Source organism: Kogia breviceps, chromosome 12 (genome assembly GCF_026419965.1).
Source record: "Kogia breviceps isolate mKogBre1 chromosome 12, mKogBre1 haplotype 1, whole genome shotgun sequence".
Taxonomy (NCBI): domain Eukaryota; kingdom Metazoa; phylum Chordata; class Mammalia; order Artiodactyla; family Physeteridae; genus Kogia; species Kogia breviceps.
This window is the reverse complement of record NC_081321.1, coordinates 36,697,058-36,716,930: the sequence shown is the minus strand read 5'-3', so window position 1 is coordinate 36,716,930 and position 19,873 is coordinate 36,697,058. Positions and strand designations below refer to the sequence as shown.

At 35.3% G+C, this 19,873-nt stretch overlaps 1 protein-coding gene across 10 annotated transcripts in view; it reads left to right on the top strand.

The window, feature by feature from the left end:
- The window catches only part of SCAF11 (SR-related CTD associated factor 11), a 70,860-nt gene that overhangs the window by 14,513 nt on the left and 36,474 nt on the right, over positions 1 to 19,873 (top strand). For 5 of the 10 annotated variants that reach the window (XM_059082088.2, XM_067009138.1, XM_059082084.2 and 2 more), the window contains exons 2-4: positions 7,432 to 7,485; positions 14,599 to 14,677; positions 16,078 to 16,235. In XM_059082088.2, the coding sequence (XP_058938071.1) occupies positions 14,620 to 14,677; positions 16,078 to 16,235 (216 nt within the window). In that variant the 5' untranslated portion in view covers positions 7,432 to 7,485; positions 14,599 to 14,619. Of the gene's footprint in view, positions 1 to 7,431; positions 7,486 to 8,129; positions 8,164 to 14,598; positions 14,678 to 16,077; positions 16,236 to 19,873 lie in introns of all 10 variants that reach the window. The other 5 variants (XM_067009141.1, XM_067009140.1, XM_059082087.2 and 2 more) reach the window with 2 other exon arrangements.

The following is a 19,873-nucleotide window of genomic DNA, read 5'->3' as shown; positions in this document are numbered from 1 at the left end:
TAAGATTAAATTTCAGAGAGAATCCCAGTATCTGCCCATGCCTGATGCTAGCATGAAAAAGTGTTGGGTTTTTTTTTTTGTTTTTTTTTTTTTGCTTTTTTTAAAAGTAAATTTTCATGGTATGTAATAACATTTCTAGGTTAAAATAGTAGTGTACATAGGAGTAGAATTGTGAAATGCCTCTTTAAATTATGTGTGAAAAATTCATTTGAGAACACATTCATCATATACTTACATAACATAATAAAATTGTGTTTATGTCTGAAATAGCTACCTAAGTTGAGTTTAAAAAATTCTGATAATAGGCATGGCTAGAGTAAAGAGAGAGTGGATGTCCTGTGTACTATACAAAACAGTTGCTCCCCCCTCCCCCCGTATTAGTTTCACTATAGCAACTTGTACGAATTTGGAAGGGATTAGTACAAAGGAAGTGACATTTCTTGAGGAACCAGTCAAAGAATGACATTTAACATCTGTGCAAAAAAGAGACTGATATCTGGAGCTGAAATTCTATAATGTTTAAGGTTTTTAAAATCTTGTTTAAACAGAACAGAGCAATATTTCAGAAGCAATGTTTTGAACCTTGTCTTTTTCCCCCCACTGCTATAGATGAAATTCATTTCCATTCCTCTGTAACAAGCATTTGTATGTGGTATTTTATTATGTTTCCTCTCTAATTCTTAGGATTTGTTTGTTTATTTGCGAATGTTTCCTGTGCTTTACATAATTTTCCCATCTCCTTTTTTGGGAGGTAGGTAGACAGGGATTACCATTTAAATTTAGGAGTCTCTGTAAGGTAGATTAAAGGTTAAATTAAAGAAATGGTCTATATTTTTCCTGTTTGGGGTTAGAAGAAAAGTATAAAAAGACTTCATTCTTTCTCTCCTTCCTTGCTTCCTTCCAGGATCCCCTTTCCTCTTGGTTATTCTGCCCAGATATGAGGGTACATTGCTCTTGATCCCAAGGGCTCCTGTAGTCCTCTTGGGAGGTTTGTTGTGAGGTGAGTCTCTAACACCTCATTGTTCTTTTTGCTTTTTTGTCTCTAGTAGGCATAAGGTTTAATCTTCTAAATGTAAACTCTACTTTTCAGACTTGTAACTCTTGCCTTCAGCAGACCTGTAATAAATGTTGAGGAATGGGTGATGGAAAGAAACAAAAATGTAAGAGCTTTAGGTTTGTCTTTATCATTTAAATTAGTGCTTTAGTAAATGGGGTTGAAAAAATGGAGGTGAGAATCTCAAGGACAAATGAAGATTACATAAGCACTTCCTTCTTTTATTCCCTCCTCCATACCTTAGGCAGGGGTGGGATTTATTAGAGAAGAATTGCATAAATATATATTGAAATTATTAGAGTACATATAACATGCTGCTGTTCTATAATTGTTTCTCATTTGGAGAAATAGTGTAAGCCTGTCATATTATTATGGTATCTTTATCAAATTCGTTATGGTTAAACTATCCAAGCATGTAGAAGGCACTCATTTTTCTTTTTTAATTAAAGTACTGCATTGTAGGAATATTCTTCTCATAGAGTGAACAACTATCACATAAGAGTAACCCAACTGGGAGCCATCTATAGTGCCTGTCTTCCCCCATACAATGAGAAACCTGCTAGCTCTATACCATCTCTAGGGTCTTAGAACGGATCTCTTTTTATAGTTCCGTCTTAGAATTCAGTGGGGTTGTGAAGTTGTGTCTGTTGCTTTTAATCTCTGTGTCTCCCCAAGCCATAGGTATGTGTTGTCTGTGAGACCCTTCAGTGCTACAGAAATGCAGGAACCCTCAGATACCTCCTCTCAAGCTCAAATGTGGTGATGTAATTTGGGTGGTCTCTGTGTTGGCGATAAAGACTGAGAGTATGAGTGAAGTCGTCAGTGAAAAAGTACCTTTGTTGAGAAAGTTGATTTATATTCCCATGATTGCTCTCTCATGTTAGTCTTTACTTTTAAAAGCATTTTAACATTTATTAACATATAGTAAAATTGACCTTTTTGGGGTATGTAGTTCTGTGAACTTCAATACATGTATAGATTTTTATTACTACCACCAGAGTCAGGATTCAGAATGGTTTCCAGAAAACTCCCTTGTGCTATCTTTGTAGTCTAACCTTCCCCTGACCCAGGCAGCCACTGATAATGGTTCTTCATTACTACAGCTTTGACTTTTTGAGAATGTCCTATAAATGTAATTATGTATGAGTAATAGGTAATCTTTTGAGACTGGCTTCTTTCACTCAGTCTATTGCCTTTAAGATTCATGAAAGTTGTTGAGTGAAACGCCAGTTCATTTCTTTTCGTGGCTGAGTAGTATTCTACTGTATGGATGAACGTATCATAGATTGTTTATTTTGATGAAATCCAGTATATCAATTTGTTCTTGTATGGTTTTTGTCTGGTTTTGGTATCAGGGTAATGCTGGATTCATAAAATGAATTGTGAAGTATTTATCTTCCAAACTCTGGAAGAGATTGTGTTATTGAAATGTTTAGTAAAATTCACCAGGGAAATTGTCTGGGGCTGGAGGTTTCTTTTTTGGAAGACTTTTAACTACAAATTCAGTTTCTTTGTACTGGGGCTATTCAGTGCTATTCTACTTAATTAGTCTTGCTAGAGGTTTCAGTTTTATTGATCTTTTCAAAGAATGAGCTTTTGGTTTTATTGATTTTTTTTTTTTTCTGTTTTTCTGTTTTCAGTTTCATTGATTTCACATTTGTCCTTTAAGGATAATTTCACTAGCTTGAAGATTTTAGGTTTTTAAAGTTCTTTTCCATTTTAAACTAAGAATGTTGTTTCACTTCCTTCTGGCCTGTGTTATTTCTGATGAGAAATCAGTAGTTATTCAAATCATTAACCTATCTTCCCCACATAAGTAATGTATTGTTATTTCAATCTACTTGTAAGATTTTTTTTTCCTTTGTAATTTTCAGCAGTTTGTCTGTGATGTGTCCAGGAATGAATTTCATTGGAATTATCCTGTGTGAGGTTTATGAGCTCCTTGAATGTAGAGGTTTATGTCTTTCAACAAATTTGGGGAGTTACCAGCCATTATTTCTTATTATTACTCTCCTTTCCTTCCCCTCCCCCCACCGCACCCACAGTCATTTTCCTCCCCTTCTTGAGCTCTTGACAAGAATGTTAGGGTATTGGCATTGTTCCACTGTTTCCTGAGGCACTAATGATTTTTTTTCTATGTTTTTCTCTCTGTTGTTTAGATTGGGTAATTTCTGTTGCTCTGTCTTCCAAGTTCACTGACTTTCCATTCTGCTATTGAGTCTGTGCAGTGTATTTTTTATTTCAGCTATTGCGTTTTTCAGTTCTAAAATTTCCATTTGGCACCACTTTATTTCTTTGTTGTGATTTTCTAGCTTTCCATTTGTTTCAAGAGTATTTGATTTTACTTGTTGGAACATTTTTATTCCCTGCTTTAAATCTTTGTCAGACAATTCACCCAATGCTGTAATATCTGTGTCTTCATGGTGTTGGTTTCTGTGGGTTGTCTTTTCGCATGAGTGTTTGAGATTTTCCTGGTTTTCTGTATGCCAAGTAATTTTGGACATTTTGAACAATTTACAGGTTACTGTCTCAAGCTCTTTCCTCTCTGTTATATCCATGGTATTTTCTAGATCCTTGGAACACCCCCACCCACCCACACCCCACACACACTTTTCTGTCTCTGGCTAGAAAGCTCAGTCTTTGTTTACTCCACTGTGGTGTATACTTTCCACAGTTGCATCTGGAGCCAAATGACAGGAAGACAGGAGAAAAATCAATGAGATTAGCCCAGAGTTTCTTCAGTCAGCGAGTATGGTACTTTTCCCTTAGAGTTTTAGGCTTCTGCTGACCCTGCTGCTGTCACTGTTGCAGCCATCACCACTACAGGATTGCTTGGGAACTGGTGCATGAAGAACAGAAAGAAAAAAAAAAAAGATTTCCTTCACTCTTGAGTATTGGGAGGCCCCTTTCTTACTCCTTGGGCAGAGCTAGAGGGCTTTTCTTAGAGTGCTAGCCTGTGCGCTCGCGCGCTCTCGCCCTCTCACTCTCACTTTCTTGCCCTCTCACTCTCTTGCCCTCTCACTCTCTCACTCTCTCTCTCACTAGTGGTCACTTTATAGGTTTCAGGCTTCATGAAACCCAGGCTGGAGGGAAAATTGGATGGGGAAGAAATTATAAACGCACTACCAGTTTGATAATATATCAGATTTTGGGCTCTTCCCCAATCTACCTGTTATTGCTTACTTTTAAATTTTCAGTTAGCTGCTCCATTTATTCTGTCTAGGTTTTATAGTTTCATTCAGTGAGATTAACAAGGTAGAATGTGCTTATTCCATTTTACACAGAATGGAAGCTTCCCAGTCTAACTTATTATCTGTTTTAGAATGTCATGGCAACTTGAATCTCCTTATTTTGTAGTTAAATATGGTTTGTCAATTATATCTTATTTTTTTCAACATATATGTGACCCTGCCATGTATAACAGTGCAAGTTTTGTCAAGGAGATGGTACCACATTAAGTGTAGAAGGAAATGGGAACATTAATTTTTCTTTTAGAGTAATAGCATAGATTTCATGAACTCTTACCAAAATTATATTACATTTGAAAAACTGTTTTCCTATTTTCAATTTAATCGATGTTTTCCGCCTGAGGATTTCTGGCTTGCTTTCACTTTGGAAATGTTTTAGTTTTATTCATTTTAACCTTTTAAAAAAATGATTTGTTTCAATAATTAGGTTATTGGTCATCATAGAGCATAGTATGAGGTGACATCCTTCATATTAGTGGAGTCTTTTGGCGCTCACTTCTTGTTGCAGACAGTGTAAGAATGTTAGAGACATTCTGAAGACATATCTTTACTTCCAGGATCGATATATGAAGCTGGTTTTATTATAAGACCTATAAATGTGGATGACTTCAGGTTCTTTATTTTCAGTTTACCTGGTAAACTATAAGACATAGGATTATTTGTTCATCAGTGAATGGTGCTGAGAAAGCAAGCCTTTTTTTGAATATAAGTCCAGAATGAATGAGTTGAATATGAAAAGATTCCTCGAAATTGCTGCTGTTGATCAGCAGCTGACAAGCAACCAAATCACTGATAACCCTGTCAAAAACTGAACTAGATAGAAAGTATTTCCAGGGCCTGATATGCAATACTAACTGAAAGCAGAGCATGTGTCTTAGTCTGTTTGGGTTGCTATAACAAAATACCAAAACTGCGTGGCTTGTAAAGAACGAAATTGGGACTTCCCTGGTGACGCAGTGGTTAAGAGTCCACCTGCCAATGCTGGGGACACGGGTTCGAGCCCTGTTCCGGGAAGATCCCACATACCACTGATCAACTAAGCCTGTGCGCCACAACTACTGAGCCTGCACTCTAGAGCCTGCGAGCCATAACTACTGAGCCTGTGTGCCACCACTTCTGAAGCCCTTGTGCCTAGAGCCCGTGCTCCACAACAGGAGAAGCCACCGCAATGAGAAGCATGTGCACTGCAACAAAGAGTAGCCCCCGCTCACTGCAACTAGAGAAAGACTGCGCACAGCAGTGAAGACCCAACACAGCCAAAAATGAATAAATTTTTTTAAAAAGAATGAAATTATTGCTAGAGGCTAAAAGTTCAGGATCACGGTGTTAGCGTGGTTGGGTGAGGGCCCTCTTCCAGGTCTCAGACTTTCCCTTGAATCCTCACACGGTGGAAGGGATTAGGGATCTTCTTGGAGCCTCTTTTATAAGGCACTAATCCCTTTCATGAGGGTTCCACCCTCTTAACTTAAGTACATCCCAAAGGCCCCCCCTTACTAGTAATACCATCACCTTTAGGGATAAGGATTTCACCATGAATTTTGGGTAGATATAAACATTAAGACCATAGCAGCGTGTAAATGAATCAATAAAACAAAAATTGAGTTTTATGTCTATTTCAGTTTTACTGTTGGTATTTATAAAGTTGGGGTGAAATTGAAAGTATTGGCGGGAATGAAAATTTTGTTGCTGTTTTTGTAAATAGATATCATGATTTGTTGGTTCTCCATTGAATTATTTTCTGATTAAGAGTTTTATTTTTAACTAAAAAAATCTGATGTTGAAAAAATATGTAACTCGTGATCATGAATAGAGAGAAACTGGTGTGTTGAAGGGCAAACACTTTGTTTATTAAAGACCTGTAAATTATTATTTTTAATTCATTACGTTCACTTAGATATTAACATACTCAGATCATTGTATGGAACTGTACTATGTTATAAAATTTGAAGAAAGAGAAAAGATACGTTTCTCCACCTATATGTCTAAACATTAGTCTGAAAAGCTTTTTCTGGGGATAAAACTTTATTGTGTGGGATCAGGTACAGTGTGTGTTTCATGTTTGCCTAATGGTCACTCCCATAGAGGCAGTGTAAAATAGTCAGAAAATCACCTCACCTGTTTGCATATATCTTTCGTTTGTTTTAAAAATTAAAATGTCACTATCATGTTGTAAGTTGACAGTTCCATTTTTGAGTCCTTTAAAGATGGAAATGCTATAGTGGTACAGAATAGTTGGGTGGGGATGGAAAAATACATTTAAAATCTATTTGGTCTTCATTGGGAAGCCATTTTTACAAAGGCATATGTTGCAAGGATACATCGGTGCTCATTGTGTGCTTCTTTAATATCCTGTGCTTACCACCATTACAGCATCTGCTATACTCCATTGTTATTGATTTTTGTTTTTGTTTTTATCAGGTGTGTCAGTGCTTAAGGCCTAGTGGTACCTAGAAAATATGGAGCACTGACTAAATATTAAATAAATAAATAGAAAATATGGAGCACTGACTAAATATTTAATAAATAAATAGAGAGGGAGGGAGGGAGGGAGGGAGAGAGAGAAAGAGAAGGAGAGAAAGAGGCAGGCTGTAGAAATGTGGGGAGTCCGGTGTGGGGCCGGTTGAAAAAGAAGAGAAAAAAAAGAGAAAAGGGATTACTGGCTAAGGATACTAAAATCTGGAGTTCAGGAAGTAATTTAAATACTAGTAGTTGAACTTCTGGGCTCTTTAAATATCTTCTTGTATATCTTTTTCTAAATTGTTTTCTTAGGTGGTAAGCCTAAGTGTATTTGTTGGGGTAGATTTTCTTCTAATTCTCCATTACTCTGTTTTCAGTCGGTTTTCTCCTATATGCTGAAATGTGTTTTCTTGTGCTTCTCCCTCCCTGAACAAAATGTTTTCATTATTGTTTGCTTCCACTACATATGTGTGTCTTCATATCTGCAGGCATATAGTCACTCTGTCAAAATGTTTTATGTTCTAGATAAATTATACTCACATCTGGGGCCCTCTGTAATAAGTACTTCTTTATACTTTCCTAGTCTCCTTTCTTCTGTACCCAAGTTAAAAAAGGGAGCATCTAGGTGAAAATGAAATGAAATAGGACTAATTTTCATAATTCCCTCTCCAGAAAAGTTTGATGGAAAACCGATTACCTGACTGCTCCACCTGAAGAATCTTAAGGGTAAGAAGCCTTGTAAATATTTGTATACTTATTAAAAAACTAAATGACACTCTTAGGTACCACCTAGGAAATTGTTGTTGGAGCTTCACTTAAACATGACCTCTTCTTTTTTGCTAGAGTTGCCATATGTTATGGCATTTAGTGTTTTATCTCCTATATCTGTATAAAGTAGAAAATAGGATACAAAAATCCTAGGGCTGTTTACTTTGTGAGTCCTAGATTTTGTGTCTTGCTTCAACATTTTTATTTCCAGATAAACAGGAATCTTGATAAATATTATCAACATAGAATGAAGAACTACTTATCTTTGTGTAAGTTCCGTTTGAAGAACTATTTGACAATTTAAATTTTGTAAATATTTTACTCATATTCTTTCTATATGTGGATATTCTTTGAGTTACAGGAGTTTTTAAAATTTGTTTACTTGTTAATAATGAAAATCTGAGAGTCATACAGATTTATCAGTTTTAATCCTGTGATATACGTAAAATCCATTTGGGGTGGGGAGGTATTCATGTGTTTGTGCATGTGTGCTAGTTGTTGATTACTTTGTGCTAATCTGAACACTTTAAATGGATTATGAAATTATGTAATTTGATTGTCATAATGACCAAAATGGTTACTGTTTTATCTCCATTTTATAGATGAGGAAACAGGCTTAAAGAAGTCACACTACTAGTAAGTGTCAGACTAGTTAATGTTTGAACCCAGGCAGTTTTTTTCTAAAACCAGTGCTAAAGGGACATTCCTATCTATACTGAAGAGTGCTGGTATTAAAGCTCCAGCATCAAACTTGCAGGCGAAGGATATTCTAAAAAACTTGACAGAATAGCCCACTTGAAGCAAACAAGTCATCTACTTGCAAAGTGTGGTAAGAGTGTTGTATGGTGGAAATCAGGTAGGAAAAAAAATTAGAGGGACCATTCTGCAAAGGATTTAAAAATTAACAGTGACATATTAGAAGCAGGAGGCAGTTGATTATGTAGCAAAGAAGCTGGAAAGGAAATAACTGTTAAGCTGAAGGAGTTAATTGCCTTAACCTTACTCTGAAGCAAACAGATTGAAAGCACTAGGGCAAATATCCATGATAGTTAAAGCCAGATTGATAAAATAAATGTAGATAAATCAACAAAATCACATAGCCTTCAGGGAATTTTTAAAGAAACTCAAGGACACCATTGCAGAACCATTGACTCAGATGTGTAATGAGAAGCTGTTGTGCCATAGTACAGGTTGAATACAAATGTAAATAGATGCCTATACTTAGAAAAGCTTGAGGGGCCCTCTGCAGTGTAAAACTGAGCCACATCTCCAAACTAGGCAGCCTTCTATAGTCTTTAATAGGGTTGGCAAACTTTTTCTGAAAAGGTCCGGATCGTAATTATTTTAGGTTTTGCCAAGTATACAGTTCTGTAGTAATTATTCAGCTTTGCCATTGTAGTGCAAAAGCAGCCATAGGCAATATATAAAGGAATGAGCATGGCTGTTCTTCAACAAAACTTTATTTACAGAAACAGCCAGTTTTTTGACCACTGGCCTATAATAATGGATCGAATTCCACCCCCCACCCCCACCCCCACTGCCTCCCCGACATCACTAACAAATAGCCTTGCTTATGGTTTCTTCAAGGGAAAATAAAAATAACATTCTTAGAGGGAGTATCAAATTTTTGAATAGTTAATTGGCAGGCACTTAATGGTTTTAAGACTGGGATTAGGATGGAAGATGTGCATTAATAGTAATGGTTAACATTTGAATGCTTTTATTGCTAGACAGTGTCATAAGCACAGGTTTGCTTATGACAAAAATTACAATTTTTTTTTTTTTACATTCTCAGGTAGTTAGGATAATGGGGTAAGATGGTGTGGTATGAATTTCCCCAAATGAAGAATTACACTCAATTATAGAGCATACAGGGGCATAATATGATTCTAAAATCAACTAAGTTTGGAAGTTGGCTTTATTGTACATATGAGTCTTGCACAAATCTTGATAAAGTGCAGATTCTTATTCACTAATCTAGGGTGGTGCCTGAGGTATCTTTGTAGCAAGTTCCCAAGTGATATTGATACTGTCCTGAGTAAATATCAAGTGGAATAATAACCTGTGACTATCGGAATATTTTTTAAAGTATTCTTCTATCTCAGCAATTCCATCAGTCTAGTTACTCAAATCAAAATACTGTGGAATAATCCTGGAATCTTGCTCTAACACATATGCTGCATTTAGTTTGTCAGCAAATCCTGATGGCTGTATTTTGAAAACTGCTGGAATCTGAGCACTTTTCATCAACTTTGCTACTACTTTAGTACAAGCCACTGTCATTTCCCCCTCTAGATTATTGCAGTAGTCTGCTTGCTGGCCTCTGCTTTTCCCTTTGCTGCCTCCTCTGCCTTAAACCCCTTACTGGCTTATCACACTCAAAAGAAGCCAATGTATTTACCTTACTCTATAAGCTGTTACCTGATACCTGAAGAATAGCACCAGAACTAAAACAAACGTTTATGTAGGCTGAGTGGGAAGTTTTCCTTTTGTTCTTGACATTCTACTTTTACTAAGGTAGACTATGATCGAATTAACCTTTTAAAAGTAACTTTAATCCTGACTCAAATTTCCAATTTGTAACCTACTAAAACCTTTAAATTATTCTTGTATGTGTTAACTTCTTATTTTCTGCTTGGGTTTTGAATCAAAGTATGGGCCTTTGCATTTCTCCTTATTTATTCTAATACAGAATTTTCCTAGGCAGTACATACTTTTAATGTAGAAACTCGCCATGTGTACGTTATTTAACAAACTAATAGAAAAACTACTTCATGTACACATGGAAGAATCATAACTGATGAAATTGGGGATTTCTTGTGCCTAGATATTACAAAGTGTATTTGAATACTTCATTGCAATCACTTGTCTTGCATCAATTCAAGAAAGAATTCTAAGAGTTGATTTAAAAAATAATTTTACCTCATAAATTTGTTCCCCTTGACTAACAAATTAATTTCCTTTCCTCTGTTTCTCATTTTGTCTCTTGTAATCACCATTTTCCTAGTCCCCTAGGTCAAAATGATCTTTTACTCTTTCCTTTGTATTTATTTAGTCACCAAATGTCAGAAATTCTTCAGCTCTTTAAAATTTCTTTCTTTTTAATTCACTTCATAGCCAATTACTCTAGCTGTGCAAACATCTCTGCTTCCAGTCTCTCCCCTCTATAATCCGTTCTGTTTTGCAGGCAGATCATTCTTTTAAAAGATTCATTTACATTGCTTATATCATGTCAGTCTTCCTCAGAAGAATCTATAGGATTGACTCTAAACCTCTCAGTCAGTCGTTAGAGATCTGTCTGTAATCTAGCCCTACTTGATTTATATTGCTCTGCTTATTACTCTCGTTACCCTCACTGTAATCTTTCAGATGAACTTCTTGGCTTACATGCCCATTCCTTCTCAGTATATACACATAGTTGCTCTTTCACCCACTGACCTTTTTTTTTTTTTTTTTTAACATCTTTATTGGAGTATAATTGCTTTACAATGGTGTGTTAGTTTCTGCTTTATAACAAAGTGAATCAGTTATACATATACATATATCCCCATATTTCTTCCTTCTTGCGTCTCCCTCCCTCTCACCCTCCCTACCCCTCCCCTCTAGGTGATCACAAAGCACCTCCCTTATCTCCCTGTGCTATGCAGCTGCTTCCCACTAGCTATCTATTTTACATTTGGTAGTGTATATATGTCTATTCCACTCTCTCACTTTGTCCCAGCTTACCCTTCCCCCTCCCCGTATCCGCAAGTCCATTCTCAACTAGGTCTGCGTCTTTATTCCCGTCTTGCCTCTAGGTTCTTCATGACCATTTTTGTTTGTTTTTTAGATTGCATATATATATGTTAGCATACGGTATTTGTTTTTCCCTTTCTGACTTACTTCACTCTGTATGACAGACTCTAGGTCCATCCACCTCACTACAAATAACTCAATTTCATTTCTTTTTATGGCTGAATAATATTCCACTGTATATATGTGCCACATCTTCTTTATCCATTCATCTGCTGATGGACACTTAGGTTACTTCCATGTCCTGGCCTATTGTAAATAGTGCTGCAGTGAACATTGTGGTACATAACTCTTTTCGAATTATGGTTTTCTCAGGGTATATGCCCAGTAGTGGGATTGCTGGGTCGTATGGTAGTTCTATTTTTAGTTTTTTAAGGAACTTCCATACTGTTCTTCATAGTGGCTGTATCAATTTACATTCCCACCAACAGTGCAAGAGTGTTCCCTTTTCTCCACACCCTCTCCAGCATTTATTGCTTCTAGATTTTTTGATGATGGCCATTCTGACCAGTGTGAGATGATATCTCATTGTAGTTTTGATTTGCATTTCTCTAATGATTAATGAGTTGAGCATTCTTTCATGTGTTTGTTGGCAATCTGTATATCTTCCTTGGAGAAATGTCTATTTAGGTCTTCTGCCCATTTTTGGATTGGGTTCTTTGTTTTTTTGATATTGAGCTACATGAGCAGCTTGTAAATTTTGGAGATTAATCCTTTGTCAGTTGCTTCATTTGCAAATATTTTCTCCCATTCTGAGGGTTGTCTTTTGGTCTTGTTTATGGTTTCCTTTGCTGTGCAAAAGCTTTTAAGTTTCATTAGGTCCCATTTGTTTATTTTTGTTTTTATTTCCATTTCTCTAGGAGATGGATCAAAAAGGATCTTGCTGTGATTTATGTCATAGAGTGTTCTGCCTATGTTTTCCTCTAAAAATTTGATAGTATCTGGCCTTACATTTAGGTCTTTAATCCACTTTGAGTTTATTTTTATGTATGGTGTTAGGGAGTGTCCTAAATTCATACTTTTACATGCACCTGTCCATTTTTCCTAGCACCACTTATTGAAGAGGCTGTCTTTTCTCCACTGTATATTCTTGCCTCCTTTATCAAAGATAAGGTGACCATATGTGTATGGGTTTATCTCTGGGCTTTCTATCCTGTTCCATTGGTCTATATTTCTGTTTTTGTGCCAGCACCATACTGTCTTGATTACTGTAGCTTTGTACTATAGTCTGAAGTCAGAGAGCCTGACTCCAGCTCCACTTTTCATTCTCAAGATTGCTTTGGCTATTCGGGGTCTTTTGTGTTTCCATACAAGTTGTGAAATTTTTTGTTCTGGTTCTGTAAAAAATGCCAGTGGTAGTTTGATAGGGATTGCATTGAATCTGTAGATTGCTTTGGGTAGTATAGTCATTTTCACAATGTTGATTCTTCCAATCCAGGAACAGGGTATATCTCTCCATCTATTTGTATCATCTTTAATTTCTTTCATTAGTGCCTTATAATTTTCTGCATACAGGTCTTTTGTCTCCTTAGGTTGGTTTATTCCTTGATATTTTATTCTTTTTGTTGCAGTGGTAAATGGGAGTGTTTTCTTAATTTCACTCTCAGATTTTTCATCATTCGTGTATAATAATGCCAGAGATTTCTGTGCATTAATTTTGTATCCTGCTACTTTACCAAATTCATTGATTAGCTTTAGTAGAGTTCTGGTAGCATCCTTCGGATTCTCTATGTATAGTATCATGTCATCTGCAAACAGTGGCAGCTTTACTTCTTCTTTTCCTATTTGGATTCCTTTTATTTCTTTTTCTTCTCTGATTGCTGTGGCTAGAACTTCCAAAACTCTGTTGAATAAGAGGGGTGAGAGTGGGCAGCCTTGTCTTGTTCCTGATCTTAGTGGAAATGGTTTCAATTTTTCGCCATTGAGAATGATGCTGACTGTGGGTTTGTCATATTTGGCCTTTATTATGTTGAGGAAAGTTCCCTCTATGCCTACTTTCTGCAGGGTTTTTATCATAAATGGGTGTTGAATTTTGTCAAAAGCTTTCTCTGCATCTATTGAGATGATCATATGGTTTTTCTCCTTCAGTTTGTTGATATGGTGTATCACGTTGATTGATTTGTGTATATTGAAGAATCCTTGCATTCCTGGAATAAACCCACTTGATCATGGTGTATGATCCTTTTAATGTGCTGTCGGATTCTGTTTGCTAGTATTTTGTTGAGGATTTTTGCTTCTATGTTCATCAGTGATATTGGCCTGTAGTTTTCTTTCTTTGTGACATCTTTGTCTGGTTTTCATATCAGGATGATGGTGGCCTTGTGGTTTTGAGTTTGGGAGTGTTCCTCCTTCTGCTATATTTTGGAAGAGTTTGAGAAGGAAAGGTGTTAGCGCTTCTCTAAACATTTGATAGAATTCACCTGTGAAGCCATCTGGTCCGGGGCTTCTGTTTGTTGGAAGATTTTTTTTTTTTTTTTTTTTGCAGTACATGGGCCTCTCACTGTTGTGGCCTCTCCGGTTGCAGAGCGCAGGCTCAGCAGCCATGGCTCATGGGCCCAGCCGCTCTGCAGCATGTGTGATCTTCCCGGACTGGGGCCGAACCCTTGTCCTCTGCATCGGCATGCGGCCTCTTAACCACAGTGCCACCAGGGAAGCCTTGTTGGAAGATTGTTAATAACAGTTTCAATTTCAGTGCTTGTGATTGGTCTGTTCATATTTTCTGTTTCTTCCTGGTTTAGTCTCGGAAGGTTGTGCATTTCTAAGAATGTGTCCATTTCTTCCAGGTTGTCCATTTTAATGGCATATAGTTGCTTGTAGTAATCTCTCATGATCCTTTGTATTTCTGTAGTGGTGGTTGTTACACCCACTGACTCTTATTTGTCAGATTGGCCTAGCTAAATGCTTTTTTATTCCTTCATACTGTTTTGCTCCTTAAATGTGTAAAGCTCCTTAACATACATAACCTATCAACTTCAATGAAAACTTCAGTCCAAATGGATCTCTTTTCTCTAAGCTCCGATTGTATTTATGTCTGTACCAAAAAATTTATTATTAGTCTTTGTTGCTTAATACTTATATAAGGCTTCTCCTTTCAGTAAGACTGTACTTGGTGTCAAGGAGTATAAAAGTGTACTGGATTATCCAAAAAATTTACTGGCTTGGTTTGTATTGTGTTCTTTTATGTGTAAAATAATTTCTTACAGTTTGGGGGGTTTTTTAATATATATATTATTGGGACAAGGCAAACATAAAATTTCTCTATTTTAATTCATCCTATAGGAAACCCTTTTTCAAGGAGAAATGAAGAAAACTCTATATACTCTAAATGTGGGAGATCAGGACTATGAAGATATGGAAGGTAACTTAATTTTTATAAAACTTGTGTGTTGAAAGCAAAAGTTAGTGTTTCCATACTGTTTGTTAACAAGGAGTTTTTTTGTATTTACATATTTTTGTTGTTTTTAAACTCTGGAATAAGCTGCCTAAATAAGAAGTGCACACCTTTTTTTTCCCTCTTCTCATGTCTTATTTTCGATCAGTCAGTTTTTAGTTCATTGAGCTCTGCTCTTTTTCTTCTTAAGTTTTGCTCCCTACTGGTTTAGGAATGACATTTTTCTGTTTGTTTTTATTGTTACTGTCCTTGGTTTTTTTCTCCATTCCCTTCTTCCTGAAAAAAATCTCGAGTTCCTTTAGTGAAAGTCTGTTGGTGGTAAACTTAAGTTTTTGTATTTATTTTATCCTCTTCAAAACTATTGAAAGATATACAATTCATATACAAACCCATGCTGGGACCACTTTAGCCCCATTTGAGGGTCTTGGCTTAAAACTGGAATCTCCTAGGATCAGTTTCCCTACCTGGATTGGTCCTAAGGGTTAGTCTCCAGATCTGAACACTAGAATGTACATGTGTTTCCAGGGCGATGTCAGCTTTTACATTTGCTTGGCATATACTGGTCACATTTTACCTGACCATTTCTGTATTTTTATTTTGTTTTATGTTGAATCGTGGAGTTTCTTTTACTTTTGAGGGAGCACTGCTTACTTCTTGTGTGTTGGTTACATTGCTGTTAGGTGTTTAAATTAGTACAAACCCTAAGGAGTATAATTTGGCAGTATCTATTCATAATACAAGTGTACGTACACATTGGTCTAACAATTCCATTTTTAAGAATTTATCCTGTAGGTACACTATTTAAAATGGGAAATGAAAAGTATTTCATTGCAGCATTGTTTGTAATAGCCCATGGTTGAAAACAGGTGAATGTCCCATCCATATCTTGAAACAACAAAAAACACAGACTGCTGTGTATAGTGTTATAGCATTTGTGTGAAGAAGGAGGTTTGAAAGAATATATATTAGGATTTGCTTGTCTGTGCATTCTGTCTTGTCTCTGGAAGAACACAAAACAAACAACAGTTGTTAACTTGTTGCATTGGGTGGAACAAGATAGATGGGAGTAGATTTGCTTGGGAGATTTGTCACTATAACCTTTTTTTACTTTTAAATATTTGAACTATGTGATTATTACCTATTTTTAAATTAATTCATGAAAAATTCTTTTCACTCCTCCCTTAAGTTATAAATCAATAAATGTTGGGGATGTTGTGCTCAAGGAGTTTGTTTCTTATAGTGTATCTAAGATCTAATTACTTTGTAGAAGGAGGGCCTTTTAGAGTATCTAGTCCATCGTACGACCACAAACATAAGTCATTTGGTCTGGAGAAATTAAAAGCATATGTCGTTGCTTTACTTTATAGGTGAAGAAAACAAAGATAATACTGCTACCACTGGTCTGTTGTACAGTGAAGCTGATAGATGTCCAATATGTCTCAGTTGCCTGTTAGAGAAGGAAATTGGTTTTCCAGAAAGCTGTAATCATGTCTTCTGCTTGACCTGTATTCTTAAATGGGCAGAGGTGAGTCTAAGTATTAAATGTTATTGTATTTTAGTTCCCTAGCATGATTTCATTCCACCTAGTCTAAAGACTTGATACTGCCTTTCATAAATTATTTCACAGTAATGTGTTTTCCTCCACTTAGGACAAACATCTCTGTATTGCTCAAATTTTGTTAGTATATTCCCTTCTAAATTTTTTATATTCAGCTTTTTGTTCTTTTATGATTAAAAAATTTTAAATGCATACCGTTTAAAAAAACTTACGGGAATAACGGATTAAGTATTTTTTTCTGGTAGAAATGCAGTAATTCATCTTCAGTATACTTGACCCTCTTGTGATTATATCTATTTACTACTACTAATAACACCTTCTCTCTGCTTTGTGTTTTATATTTTTCAGACAATTTTTACATAGATTATTAAATTTCTTCCTTATATCAGCCTGTGGGATAACCAGACAGATATAACAGTGTCTTTCCATTTTACAGATGTCGAAACTTGGATTTTGTGTTCTATAACTTGGCCAAGGTCTCATAGCTTAAGAGACAAAAATAAATTTACAACTGCATTTTTTAGTTCCTGTGTTTCATTTATTTTGAACTAATTTCAAAGTTAGAGATATTATTGAGGTTCTTCATAGATAGTTAGTTAATGATAAAGAAACAGGAAAATTTGGGACTTTTAATGTATTATGTTGATTCAATTTGGGCCAAGTAGATCACGGTACTGTATATTGAATATTAATTATGAGCCCCATTGTTAGAAATTGTGAAATAAAAATTTATCATACTGCTCATGCTATATTTTCTGAGTTAGTAATTTGTCAGTGTGTAAAAATTAGTAAAAGAAATAAATCTCAAAAATGTTTTTAACATTAGCTGCATTCAAATTCTTTGTTGTCCTTATGCACATTGGAATTAATTGTCTGTTACATAACTGGAGTTTTCAAAGTTCTGTGTCTTACTTATATTTCATTAATAGTATGAAAAAGAGAACATAACTGTATACTGACTCTATGGCCAAGTTCTGGGAGGGGGAAGAAAAAGATTTGTTATACCAATTGAGTTCATAATAGTATACTTGGAAACAGTACTAATTAGTTAAAAGTCTAAACTGGTTTTTGGCAAGAAAGGACTAAGGATAGGTGAAAATGTATTCTGGGAAAAAATATTTTGAGTTTAATTTAATTATTTAATATAATTGTAAATCTCTGTGTTTGCAGGAGCATTGACTAATGAAATAAGAATGCATATTTTTCTCTGCCACCCAACTAATGATTTCATCTGTGTTGAATTTAGTGCACCGTGGTTTGCTTTGTGATTAGATATCTTAAAAATAGAGATTTTGCTTCCAATAGAGAATAACTGGATGGCTAGAAGGCTTCAATTAAGTGCTTTTTGTGAGATTGCATTCAGTGACCACATAATTGGGAGGTTCAACAACCATGATTTGAGTATGTGTTTTTCTCTGAGGATTAGAATGTGTAAAATAGGCTTGATTCGTCATCCATCATTACACTACATGCATCTTTGATACAACCATTATCTTTATCATGGTGTACAAGTTCAGGTTTCTCTAGGGTAAGTATCTAGAAGTGATTGTAGACTATGTACATATTCAACTCCACTAGATAGTGCTAAACTTGTCTATGTTTTTAACTATTGTTGAATATTTTTAAGTTAAAAATACTTGATAACATACATAGTATTGCAGCCAGCACTTTTCTTGCATGTAATATTTTTCTTCTTTTGTGTTACTCCTTTGGATAGAAACATTTTGTTGAAGCCAAATTGCTTCTAAAAGAAAATACTTACTACCATAAATTGTGATGGGCAGTGGGGGAGTTGAGGTATTATTTAAACAAAACTAGTTAACCTTGAAAGCACAGAATAAACAGAATATTCTGAATTATTTCATTGTCCCTAGTGGGGATAGCAGACATCAGTTAAATAAACCATTAAGTTGAGCAGTAACAAGAGCACAATCTACTAATAAAATGTTCATTATAAATAATAAATGATTACTGGTTAACAAAATCACTTAGGCTTTGAACTAAATTTTCAGTTTGAATCTTTTATTGGTATGATAAAAATTAGGTATGTTTTGAAGTGTATAAGTGCTTTGACAAATAGAAGCAGATTTCATATTCACTAGTGTTTTTATTCATGGCCATGAGTTATTAAGATCTCTCTTATCATTTTCCTCAACCTCCTTCTGTTTTGAAAAAGAGGCATGTAGTTTACTTTGGATTTTCAGAATTAGGAATGAGCATCTGTATTCAGACTCTGCTAACTGGCCCGGCCTTGTGCTAAGGCTTTCTTTTATATTCTTTCATTTAAATTACTATGTTAATGTTTATTTGAAATTCAAGGCAGCGATCCTGAACTCTTAAGTTGTTTCTGAATACTTCAAGAGCCTGAAATTAAAATAATTTAAAGAAATTGATCCATAGTTTTAAATTTTACTAATGTTCACTTTTAGTAGGGAGTTAGAAATCAAAAGTGAAATTTACAGAGGTTGGAAATCTACAGAATAAGAAAAAAGTACAAAATGTATTCAGGGTCACCTTCCTAGTCTTATGTGTCTTTCAGAAATTCTGCTGAGCTATCTGAGATTTAGTCTCAAGGTTTATTAAAATTTGATTCAGAATAAGTATCAAGAACCAAGAAGAAGGACTCATTTATTTACTTTCACCTTAATATTTTAGGCATTGAAGAAATTCTCTATAAGAAACAAGTAAAGTTAAAGTATATAATAGTCTAGTATGTTTAATTTGGACACATTCCTGAAATTTCTCATGTTCTTAAAATATCTATATCCAGAGTCACAATCAGTTTCAATCTCTTCAAGTTCTAAAATTTTGGTTCTTTGGTTATTTAAAACAAAAGACATGTAAAGACTAATTAAGTAACTGAATTTAGTTGCTAGATATTTCATAGAATCTACTTACCTAGGGCAGAAAGATTCAGAATAATGGAAGCTGGTGGTCTTCATGGCCCATAGCCTAATTGCCTCCCATTAGGGACACTAGAACAAATTGAAATTAAACATGTTCATTCTGTGTTTAGTTTCAAGAAATTCACAGATAGTAAGGCTGTTGGTTTATAAAATAAAAATGATTATGTAAAAATAAAATATTGATCTAAACAAAGACACAGTAATTGACACTTAGGAAAGTTGAAGTTCTTGTTAATTTAAAGCATCAGTATTAGAACTGAGAATCTGGAACTAAAGAAGGCCTTTAACCTGATGAAATATGTATAGAACCAATACACTAAAGTTTATCAGCCACTTAGTAGAAAGTTAATTATTTTATCCATACTGTGAGCAAAAATACAGTCTAAACATATTGAGGGCATTTAGTTTACACATAAGTTTAATCTTGATTGCCTGAGTTTGCACATTTTAAAGTAGATAATTAGAAAGGTGAAGGCTAGGAAAGTTTGACACATGGCCATAGCATTGACAACCAATCATAACTATGATCCTCAATAGACAATAGGGTAACCTACACACACACACACACACACACACACACACACACACACACACACACACAGAGAAAATAAGATTTATGATTTGGCAGGTTGCCAAGAAGTGGTTACTGTTTTGACCCTTAAAAGGGTTAAAGTTTGAGGACTTGGAAACATTTCATGT